At 34.9% G+C, this 12,940-nt stretch overlaps 1 protein-coding gene across 1 annotated transcript; it reads left to right on the forward strand.

Annotated features, from left to right (window-relative positions):
- The first annotated feature begins 1,201 nt into the window (after positions 1 to 1,201).
- LOC127872328 (sulfotransferase 1A1-like) lies at positions 1,202 to 12,386 on the forward strand. Its single transcript, XM_052415658.1, has 7 exons — positions 1,202 to 1,237; positions 7,158 to 7,246; positions 7,541 to 7,647; positions 9,581 to 9,847; positions 9,985 to 10,085; positions 10,590 to 10,761; positions 12,337 to 12,386. The coding sequence occupies exons 1-7, from the start codon at positions 1,217 to 1,219 to the stop codon at positions 12,384 to 12,386; spliced, it is 807 nt and encodes a 268-aa protein (XP_052271618.1). The 5' UTR covers positions 1,202 to 1,216.
- Positions 12,387 to 12,940: the final 554 nt, after the last annotated feature.

Raw genomic sequence — 12,940 nt, forward strand, 5'->3', positions numbered from 1 at the left:
CATTTTTTTAACAGGACGGACATGTTAGTAGAACAAGTTTAATGTTCCTAGGAAGTTGTCTGGTGAATTTGCAAATATGGCAGTTGTGATGTGTTCTGTTTCACTGAAATAATGTGAGAGAAGTCTTGCCATTTGATGATCGTGTTGTTCAACTATTTTGTAACATATTACACCATTAGAAAGTAAGTAAGGTAAGTTTAATGTTTATTGGACAAAACTGTGACTTTCAGAGAGCTTTTAATTTGGTTCATTTTTTGACAATATGACCCAGTTTTTGTTCACGTGGTTGTCAAAAACAGAGTAGAAAACGAATGATTGACAAAAGATAAACGAAACCAGAAATATATTGTAAGAAGAGGGACAATTGCCATTCGGCGCTCATCTGAGCGTCTAATGAACTGAACTGATCGGAGAAGGGAGTGTTCACAAGGTTCCACAATATTCTTGAAACGGGAAGCGTCTCCAAAACATGCCAGCAATGTTTTTGAACAAACCACAATCATTTTCGAAACTCGGCAAAGATATTATAACAACACATGTTTTACTGTTTGTGAGCAAGTACAAGTTTCATGGGTCAAAACGTGACTTCTAGCGAAATCCAATTGTTGTACAAAAGCCAATTTGACATCCCTCGTGGCTTCCAATTAACAGAAATCGATTCAAAATTGTCCGAGAAATCATTGCAACAAATGTTCAGAATGTTCCGCGTGCTGACCGGAACAAACAAATCGCAACTGTGCGTGTTTATTGTAGACATCTAGGACGTAGAATCGCTCTTCAGTTCCGTCGGGTTTCTGTTGTTCTTTATGGCTGAGCGGAATGGTTGGAGGTACGTCCCTCCAGCAAGCCATCGGAATTGTGTATACATAATTATATGGTATCTTATATATAACCCAGATATTTTACGAAACAGTTTATTGCTCTCTTTTTTTTCTCTCATCTCAGTGCTTTTACAAACTTTCATCAAACATTTATACTAGATTTAACATAACCTAACATAGTCATTCTTGATGGAAGACATAGCTAGAGGTTACAATGTATGACGATATTTCCCTTATCGCCATAATCATATCAGCATGATCCTCATGAATAGCAGTTTCTCTACGAAAACAAACGTTAGATAACGCGCCACTTTGTTGATTGTAAAGGCAATGACAGCTGATTTACCACGGAGTTTGTCAATGTCTGGATGTTCCGAAATAAGATACTATAAATAATGCAAACTCACGACTTCCACGTGAGTATTGGATGGCAATAGTCAATGTGACAAGTACATGTATTTCATTATTCAAAGTATTTTCATTTAATTTAATACTTTAAATGTACCTAAATGACATACAATTATAACACAGGGATGCTTATGAAAAATTAATTCAAACAACTTGCACACAGTAAAGGAAGAAGAAGGTTCACACTTTGTTTTATTCGAAAACTAACTCATTTCTCACCTGATTACCACGGTGAATATGTGTGTGGCCCGATGCATTGCAAATGCCGAATTGCTATTATAAAACGTAAATGCGTTAGCTGTTGTATAACCACGCCTTCTCAGGTCTCTCCCCGACAAACACTGTTTCCACTTAACAAATGTTTAACAAGAAAAGTACGTCAAGACATTGAAGTCATATCATTTCTGTTAGTGTTTAAACTATCTCTTTCTTACTCAGTAGCAAAGTGAAAATGGCTATGTGCAAACAGCATAAAACCAGAACAGCCTGCGATTAACTAGCAGTCTGTTCAGGTTTTATGCTGTTTGCTGTTCATCAGTATCTAAGGGTTGGAAAATGAAGCCGTTAAAACTTTAATCTAGTAAGAAAGGTCTTTAATTAAATTTAACTTTCTGAGAAACTACACATGCGTTAAGCGGTCTTTTCACACATTTTGGCATGCATTGAAGTTTGTCATTAAATGCCTTATATAAATATATGTGAACATTGGATCTAAAAAGCTTCAGTAAAAAAAAAAACAATAATAAAATTAAAGAAAGAAAAAAAAAGTAACCCGTAACTGGGCTCGTACCACTGACCTCTAGAGGTAAAGTCTATGGCTTACACCACTCAGCTAACCGTGCTCACACAATGAGTGATGTATTTTAAAATTTATATCAGCAATCTCCTAGTATCACAAAATATAACGACAACAATAGAACTCTCCAAATTAATCAATCGTTTCGCGTTGCAACGCTTTATAGTTTAAGGTTTTTTAATCGTCAAAAGATTCATATAGTGGCGATTTTAGAGCATTGTAAATGTTAAGTATTACTGTTTCCACACACATATCATAAATCATAGGCGCTCGATGTCAATGTTTATATTTATTATTTATTTATTTTTATTATTTTGTTTTTAGTTACCCGTAGTTTATTATAATGCAAACACATACTAAATCAATAAAAATCTTCCGACAAAACGTCTGCTTAAAAAAAGTTCGACTATGTACATACGGGTAACTAAAAACAAAATAATAATACTAAAAAAAATTAAAATAAATATAAACATTGACATCGAGCGCCTATGTCATAAATTTGCGAATCTGAAACAATTTTTTTTTATTTTGTCAATTTACCAAAACGTGACAAGGCCCCTTTAATTAAGTAATTAAGTAATTAAGTGGTAAAGGGCTATTTGACAATCAAAGCCAAATAATGATTTAATACATCTTCAAAAACAATTACAAATACTCAGGTCCTTTTAGTACAAGCAAAATACGGTCGTGTCTATTTTGGATCAGAAATAAATTGGCACAATGGATACAGGACATAAACTAGGACGCATTTATCAGCCCTCTTACCGATGATAATCAAGTTGGTTTAATGCATCAAATTTCATAATTAACTCTCCTGTGTTTATGAATGATTCAGTATAGTTTACATTCCAAAGGTGGCCTGACAGACTGGTGTACAGTTTAAGAGGCTTTTTGAGGTAAACTCTACTTTTACTTTTTTAATTTACTGTCTCAGATAGGTTTTGACTTAGATTTCTGTCGGTATTTTAATGAATAGCGGACTTTGACTGCCAATAAAAAATACGCACATGTTCATGTTTAAGGCAAACGTTAAAAAGTTTCGATATATAACAATAATTATATCATACGTTCGGAGATCACAATTGATAAAATATTGAAACATAAGCCGATAACATAAATTTAGTGACACATAACGAACACATCATCTAGAACTTACCATATTTATACAAATTTAACTGATCGCATGTGATGCTCATAATGTAAGATTCACACACAGGAAGAACATAAAAATCTACACATTTTATTCAGCGTCAATCGCTTACACGACAAGCTCTATAATAAAATAGCATAATTCCCATGCTGCAATTCACGTCTTGGTATCAATCTCCATGCAAAGTTGTCGTTCCTTGCTCTCACATACACAATGTAATGTTACCGTCGTGCAATAGATTGGCTTGGTATCTCTACGCGTAACATATTAGTTTTATAGCCCCGAACGGTATCCGAATATTCGTAAAACAAATATATTTTGTCAAAATCAACACTATCCAAGTATAAATATTCACGTCTAAATCTTAAACGTCTTTGTGGTGTAAATTCAGATCATAAGCCTTTGCATAGAGTCCCAGGATCGAGACCCACAGAAGGCTTTTTTGCTATGATACTTTGATTATTTTATATTATTACAAATAGAATAGTATTGTAAAAAATAACAAAAATAACATTTTAAAACAATAAAAAGGAACGAACAAATAATTTTATTAAGTCGAAATTCCCACTGTCTGATACATTCAAGAAGACTTGTTTTAAAGTTTTCATGGTTTAATGTGACAATGGTACAGAATATAGAATAGATAATGAATAATTCTTTAGTGGAAATTTGTGGATTTCAGTGTAAGATCGCATTATCATTTCACGATAATCAACAACATTTCTCAAACGTCAAAAGGTCAATTGTACAACGTATGCATTCAGTGTAAACACGGTAAATAGTTTAAGATAATACAAACTTATGATACTTTGCATTGCAAAAATACATAGGAGGTTTTGGGGATTCCGATAATGACGTCACGTTTGCGCATGCTCAAATTTTGGCCGTCAAAACCGCGGCCATTCTGCTATTGGTTGCATGTGATGAACCGCATCGTGATAAGGTTACAATCGTATTCGCGACCCTTTTGAAGAACAAAAAATGCTCAGAACGTGAAATTCTTTCAGATTAAATTGAATCCAATAAACGAACACAAATAATGACAAAAACAAACAACAAATTGATTGAATTTATGTAATCAACATATAGAAACTGATTGAACCTATTTGTCTGTAAAAAACTTACCTTGTTACAGGTTAATAACTAAATCCTCTTGATAAATGTTAATGCTTTTGTTTAATTGTTCACACCAGTTTTTACACTCTTTGTTTCAACATTTTTAACCCAGTGTTTAATTGCCCCTTTGTTTATCGCAAACCGATTATCTCGATATGATCGGATACTGTCCAGACAATTACTAAGAAAACAGTGTGTAATAAACCCAGGGACATATACTTGTATGACTCTGTATGGGGTCTCTGCATAAACCACATGTGTCTGGTCATTAAGCACAATTTATGATACCTCCATGTCATCTCTTGGCATATTAAGTAAAAAACTTAACAGTTGCTTTAATAAAATATTTGAACATATTAAAAAAAGAAGACATTTGTCTGAAATGGATTAACAGCTTGGAACTATTAAGTATATATATTAGCCAGTTTAAACATAACAATAAAGTGTTTAATCACTATACATTTAAAATATTTTAAAAATTTACTGCTACACAATTAACGTATTTAACGGGTACCTGCAAATGTAAACTCTGCTATGATGTGTAAAGATCGTGCGTTACTGCAGTGTTCGAAACATCATCATGAAAACAAGCAATCGTGTTTGGTCATTATACGGATATAAAATACTTGCGTAATATATAAAATGTGTAGATTTATGGTATAACAAAATGCTAGACTTGTATCGCTCATTATCACTACAAAAGAGTTTTCAATATACGTGTACATGCAAAGACAGTTCAATTTGCAAAATATGCAGGTGTTTTTTCACTTGGAATGCTTAAATTTATTAATATTTTCATTCAATGTAAACGAAACGAAAATTCATTCAATGTTAAAGAAAATTAAAACTACATTTCAAGATTGAAATGTATTGAGCTATTTTAGAGCTTTGTTTTATAACTGATTCAATGCACCCCTTACACTAAATTTCAATCGTGGATGAAAAATAACACTATCGATTCCACACCACTTATAATAATATTCAAATTATTATATGTTTTATAATTTTTGAAATATCATTTATTAAAGTCTTACTTAAAAAAATACGGGTATTCATAGCTTTGTTTTGTGAAATTGTAAGTATTAAGTCTTCCGACGACCTTTACTCTGATACAATGTAATTGGCCGCGATCGAGAAGTTGACGGCCAATCTATTTTTAGTAACGGAAAACCCCTCTTGTGACGTCACACAAAAACCTCCTATAATATAATTGTTCAATATTTAACTAACCATGATATTACATATATGTACATTATACCGATCATAGCATACATGTTACGTGATTGATAACCAGCCATAACGAATATGACATTAATTATTATACGGAAAATGTGCTTAATGGTAGTGTATATCTTGTATAAATTGTAATGCATATGATCACAGGCAGCAGTATCATAAAAAAAAAAAATTCCCCCCCCCCCCCCCCGGACCATACCCCCCCCCCCCACCCCCCGAGCTTACCCCAGGGGTTCCAGATTGTTAAATGTACACCTATTGTGTATGGTTTAACTTTCCAACAACGAATATTGACAAAAAATAACAGTTTAAAAAAAATACCCCTCTTATAGGTATTATATATACACAAGGTATGAAACGCACTATATGCCTATTGCTGAAAGATTGTGGAACACTGGACGCGACCTTTTTCATCGAAAACACACATGTTCCCATGCAGTTGCCGACAAAGTCCAAGTGGATACGTTAAAAGACAGTAAAAGAAACGAGATTACACTACTAACCGATCTCCTGCTCGGCTTATAACTTTAATATTCAATTAAATTCGACTTTCTCGCTACATGTCTGTGTTTTGCTGTCATATTTTGTCAATCGAATACTCGGTTCTAAAACGCCATATCATTGGCCAACACAATGAGAACAACCAACCAGATGACGTGTTATAAAATTAAAATGGTGTACATGTGTAGATGAAACATCGAGTGACATATAGCGAGAAAGTCAAATTTAATTGAATATTAAAGTTATTAGCCGAGCAGGAGATCGGTTAGTAGTGTAATCTCGTTTTATTTACTGTCTTTTAACGAATCCAGTTGGATTTTGTCGGCAACTGCATGGGAACATGTGTGTTTTCGATGAAAAAGGTCACGTCCAGTGTTCCACAATCTTTCAGCAATAGGCATATAGTGCGTTTCATACCTTGTGTATATATAATACCTATAAGAGGTTTTTTTTTAAACTGTTATTTTTTGTCAATATTCGTTGTTGGAAAGTTAAACCATACACAATAGGTGTACATTTAACAATCTGGAACCCCTGGGGTAAGCTCGGGGGGGGGGGGGGGGGGGGGTATGGTCCGGGGGGGGGGGACAATTTTTTTATTTTTTTTATGATACTGCTGCCTGTGCATATGATTGCCAAAAAAATTCACTCACTGCTGAAGTGTGAAATTAGTGTTTGATGACCTTTGCCATAACTATATTATGGGTGTAATTTTACACGGAGATGAGGCCATTCACCTATTGTTATAACATAATCGTTAAAGAATATTCAAGCATCAAGTCATAGTGAAATGTAGATTCTAACAATGATTGGGATGTCATTAACTGGTGTTCTTTACTCATTCCCCACACAAGGGGAGCACGTAACCTGTATATTAGTTGGGTTTTAGTGAGATTTCCATGTCTTTACGGGCAATAAAACGGCGGATTTTTGTTGACTTTTTTCGAACAAGCGGAACATTTTCATTAAATGATCCTAGACTTTGACTATTGCATACACATGCAATTGTTGAATTTTATTTCAGCTGAAAAAAACAAACATATTTGAAATCACAATCGCCAGCAATCTTAACTGAAACCAACTGATAATGTGAGCATTACGATTCACAAGTTCGTTCATGACACTTTAGACACGTTCGAAGATGACAACCAAGATGAAACTTGTGAAACCAGACGGATCCATTCTGGAATTCCACTTTGCCAAAGGCTTACACTCTAGGTATTAAATTACTTTTCCCTTAAACCATGTTTTAGTTTTTAAAAAATGCATTTAACTTATTTACATAATTACTATCGATTTTTTTAATGTCACATATGTCTGATTGTGTTTATACAAAAACAAAGGATGCCTATTAATGTGTGCATGCTTACAGACCTAAGAATATATCACGTGGTTCCTATCACCTTTAAATATTAAAAATTAAATATTAAAAAGTTCACCCTATAAACGGTAATTTGGAGAGTATAACATTTCGCAATGCACTTATATCTGCTCATATCCTCCCATTCGCAGGGCCGACCTACAACTACCTGAGGGGGATCTAGCCGCACATATCGACAACGTTTTGAACTTCCCAGTAAGAGAGGATGACATCTACTTGGCCACGTACCCCAAATCTGGTGATGTTGAATATCGCATAGTCATTTCAATCTTTGCATTACTGTTTTTGAGAAGTAGGACTTTTTGTATTTACATGAATTTATAATGCTTTTCAGCGACCATTCAATTACAACCTGTAGTAAGTAGTGTTTTATTAAAGGTCAGGATATACAATTAGACACGAACAATATGTATTCACAAGTTTACCATCCTTGTAGTAGTAAGACTCTTTGCAAACTAGTACAAAACAATTCTAAAAAATGCCCATTCAGATATTCAGATACAAAGCTTGCTCTTTTAATTGATATGCTTGTAGATCGCTATCCACATCTTCTTTAGTTGAACTTGTTGACTGATGTATGCATGTTTTTGTAAGTTATGTCCGGCACAGAATTTAATCGTTATCCCCGATGACTAAATATTACCAATAAGATTTTGTTTGAGAGTAAACTACAGTCGTTATTGCCACTATTGTGAATGAGTATGATCAGAAGTTTAAAAATATGTACATATCGTAATCAAAACTGAAGTATCCAATGCTTGAGTCTCTGACCACTGATCATTAGGACCCACTGGATGGGGCGGATCATTCATGAGTCGGTCACAGGCAGCAGTATCATAAAAAAAAAAATTTCCCCCCCCCCCCCCCCGGACCATACCCCCCCCCCCCCACCCCCCGAGCTTACCCCAGGGGTTCCAGATTGTTAAATGTACACCTATTGTGTATGGTTTAACTTTCCAACAACGAATATTGACAAAAAATAACAGTTTAAAAAAATACCCCTCTTATAGGTATTATATATACACAAGGTATGAAACGCACTATATGCCTATTGCTGAAAGATTGTGGAACACTGGACGCGACCTTTTTCATCGAAAACACACATGTTCCCATGCAGTTGCCGACAAAGTCCAAGTGGATACGTTAAAAGACAGTAAAAGAAACGAGATTACACTACTAACCGATCTCCTGCTCGGCTTATAACTTTAATATTCAATTAAATTCGACTTTCTCGCTACATGTCTGTGTTTTGCTGTCATATTTTGTCAATCGAATACTCGGTTCTAAAACGCCATATCATTGGCCAACACAATGAGAACAACCAACCAGATGACGTGTTATAAAATTAAAATGGTGTACATGTGTAGATGAAACATCGAGTGACATATAGCGAGAAAGTCAAATTTAATTGAATATTAAAGTTATTAGCCGAGCAGGAGATCGGTTAGTAGTGTAATCTCGTTTTATTTACTGTCTTTTAACGAATCCAGTTGGATTTTGTCGGCAACTGCATGGGAACATGTGTGTTTTCGATGAAAAAGGTCACGTCCAGTGTTCCACAATCTTTCAGCAATAGGCATATAGTGCGTTTCATACCTTGTGTATATATAATACCTATAAGAGGTTTTTTTTTAAACTGTTATTTTTTGTCAATATTCGTTGTTGGAAAGTTAAACCATACACAATAGGTGTACATTTAACAATCTGGAACCCCTGGGGTAAGCTCGGGGGGGGGGGGGGTATGGTCCGGGGGGGGGGGGACAATTTTTTTATTTTTTTTATGATACTGCTGCCTGTGGAGTCGGTGTTCAAGGGATCCACTGAAAGAGGGAGATCAATCTAAAGTGTGCGATGGCTGTTTTGTAGAAACCCACTGGATGTTGGGCAACATTCTCGGTTTTCTGGTGTATGTTCTGTTAGGATTCATTGATGTGTGATAGCATTCTCTGAGTCTCTAATGACTGTTCTACGCGGTCTTACTGGATGTTTAAGATTGTTCTCAAATATTTGATGGCTGTTATGTAGATACCAGTTGGCTTTGGACAACATTCTTGAGTCACTTACGGGACCTATTGGATGTTGAAGACCATTCTTGAGTCTATGATGACTGTTGTTTAGGCACCCACTGGATGCGATAGATCATTCTTGAGTCTCTAATTACTGTTCAACAGGAACCCACTGGGTGTGGGAGATCATTATCATGCTGCAGAAGAGAAGCACCGATTACGAAAAGAAGGTCAAGGAGTTTGCTTTCCTCGACCATCGTGACATTTCCACACTCGCTGATCTTCCGTCGCCCAGGGTTCTCAACTGCCACTATCCGCGTCACCTCACGCCCAAGGAAGTGCTCAGTAAAGGCATCAAGATTGTGCACGTTCAGCGTAATTTCAAGGACGTGTGTGTATCCGCCTATCACCACATGAAGGACTCACATGAGCGTAACACAACAAGCCAGTCTTCTGCATTTTCTTTTCTTTTTCACATACATGTTGTTCTTTGATTACCATATTTCCTTGCACAAAACAATTTAATTAATCCATAACAAGGTCGTTTAAGCAATTGATATGTACTTCAGATTGGTATTGTTCTTGGGCCGACTATGTGCGCCAATGGGAGATATTTACCAAGGCTCACCCGGATCAAATCCTCAACATCTACTTCGAAGATCTCAAACAGGTAGACTTCAGTTAAGATATTTAATTGGTACATTTTCTCGATGTGAACCAAGTACAGGTTAAGTGTGAACTGATAAAGACATATGCATGAGATACAACAGTTTGATCTAAATCTCAAAATGCACTGTTCTTTTCACGAGTGTATATTACTTTTGGGTTAAAGAATACTAACTAAAACTGAAACTGTACTTGAGTATGTGCTTATCAAACTTAACAGAGAGGTGTAGACGTACAAATGCGCTTTGGTAAAAAATGTTCTACTTTGTAAAATTGACTCGTACATGTATTCCTAATATATTCATAAAATATGCTCATTCAACATATAGACGACTGTGGTTATACAGTATATATATACTTACGCTAAAACATATACTTATATTTTCAATCTAAATACTTTTCTTCTTTGTTTACAAGTATACAAACAAAACATTTTGCTATGTATTTAAATACTATTATTTTAAGTCAAACACTATTTTTTTTAAAGTTGTTTCAAACAACCTTACAGGACTCTGTCCAAGAGATACGTAAGTTAAACACATTTCTTGGAACCGGCTGTGAGGAGGCATTGATTGAAAAGATAGCGCTGGCGTGCTCGTTCCATAACTTGAAGAAAGCAGACGCGGAGTTCAAAGAAAACCCATTCAAGAAGGACAAGCGCTTTGATATGTACAGGAAAGGTAAGCAACTGCATATCTTGAAATAGTTTAATAGATAATGTTTCTGTTTAACAATGATTGCTTGATTTATCATGTCTACCTAGAGACGTGTGTACATAGTAAGGAATGCTTTCATTACCAGTTTGCAAATTGAAGACAAGAGCTCAAGAAGCCTCAATGAATAATAATATCAGTCAAACTGATTCTGCGCGATAGTGCGTCAATTTAAGAATACATTCAACAAATTGAACAAACCAATGAGGCATTAACTCAATGCAAGATTAATAGACAACAACAACCTAACAATATGCGCATGCCCCCTTGGCAGGGAAGCTGCCCAAATATGTTATCGATATTGGGTTTTAATTTTCAGACACCTTGAACACAAATAAAATTGTGTTAATTATCGAAATCAATAACTCTTCGATGAAAAATATTAAAGTTTAAAATGCTGACAATATGTACTGTCCCACCCTATTTATAAGGACACGGCAGACAGTTTCATCAATAATTTATCTTAAGTTACTGATTTTTTAGCCGGAAATGTTGTTTAAAGCCACACACCATATTTGGCATCGTAAATTGAAGTATAAATAAGAAACATATTTTATCTATGCCAATTAGAATATATCTGGTGGTTACAAGGTATAAATCCGTCTTTTTGCGCTTTAAAACTTGAAAATAATCGCGTTTGTCGAAATGGACGTATACGTCTAGAAATGCTACTTTGAAAAATAATAAATTACTTGCTAACTAGGCTATAGATTTAATTAATTTTATCTATGTCAATTTGAATATATCTGGTTGTTACAAGGTAGAAATCCCTCTTTTTTGCGCTTTAAAACTTAAAAATAATCGTGTTTGTCGAAATTAATGGACGTATACGTCTAGAAATCCTACCTTCGGTTTTTAAAGCGGTATCGTTTGAAAAATAATAAATTTCTTGCTAACTAGACTATAGATTTAATGACAATTTTGCACACTTGCAAATTGCATCTATATGTATTGATTAACATTGCACCTATATGTATTTCATTTCAAAGTCAGAGGCAATGTGTGTGGCTTTAACTGTTTTATTTGTAATGAAAGAATATAATCTTACAAATACTCCGAGCGGAACTATATGGCAATATGCTTATGCTCATCCCTTACAGATACTTTATATAAAGTGTCAGCAAATTGAAACCATTGGTTCGTGAGATCCATTGAACATTTCATTCGAAAGAATGATAAATTATACGACTATAACTAAATGGAAAATCCTTACCTCACGATATTAAAATTCCCACTATTTTGGGATACTACTTATAAAGTGTTATCGAATTCGGATTATAAGTAACAGACATTTGGCGATAAAATCATTAACAATGTTGTGTATTGATTTAAAGGGAAATAACTTTCTTAAAAGTCAAAGGAGCGTGACAATTAACCTGACAATGTGTGCATGTCCATCCTTATTGATGCTGTATTTTAATGGTTCATCAAATTCAGATCGTTTGTCCGAGATCTGGCACGCAAGTAAATTATCATTCAAGAACTTCATGACAAATGCTTGAAGTGAAACAATTTACAATATGCGCATGTCCATTCTTTTAGGACTCTGTACATACAAGTCATCGAATTCAGATTTTTGTCCACGCTTGTGAACAAAAATATCGCTCGAAAACGTCATAGTATTAATCAAATGGAAATAACTTTCTAAAATCATTCTAGGGAATGATGTGACAACAGGCACATTTCAATCATATAATGTTGCTGCACATACATTGTCACCTAATTCAGATCATTGAAGTCCGAGATCTCATGCTGAAACCAAATATTATAGGGGTAAATAACTCCCTTATTAGTGATTTGGGCAGAAACGTCCTCACAGATATACCCGTCAACCCCTAAAAAAATTGACTTAAAGTTTCATGCAATTCTGGTCATTGATTTCTGTTATCCTATTAACACAAATTTCGGTTAGAAAATGTTTTTTTTTAATAACCAAATGGCAATAAATGACTGAAAAATAATTGGAGTAGAGCGATTGAACAAGATGAGCATGTCGACACTATAGGGATGATACATATGGGCCGTGCTCTGTGAAAAGTGGGTTTAATGCATGTGCGTAAAGTGTCGTCACAGACAAGCCTGTGAAGTCCGCACAGGCTAATCAGCTGTAGGTGGATGGTCCACGGCCGTCCACAAGCTCAAATGA

The sequence above is a fragment of the Dreissena polymorpha genome, chromosome 3, assembly GCF_020536995.1.
Source record: "Dreissena polymorpha isolate Duluth1 chromosome 3, UMN_Dpol_1.0, whole genome shotgun sequence".
NCBI classification, from domain to species: domain Eukaryota; kingdom Metazoa; phylum Mollusca; class Bivalvia; order Myida; family Dreissenidae; genus Dreissena; species Dreissena polymorpha.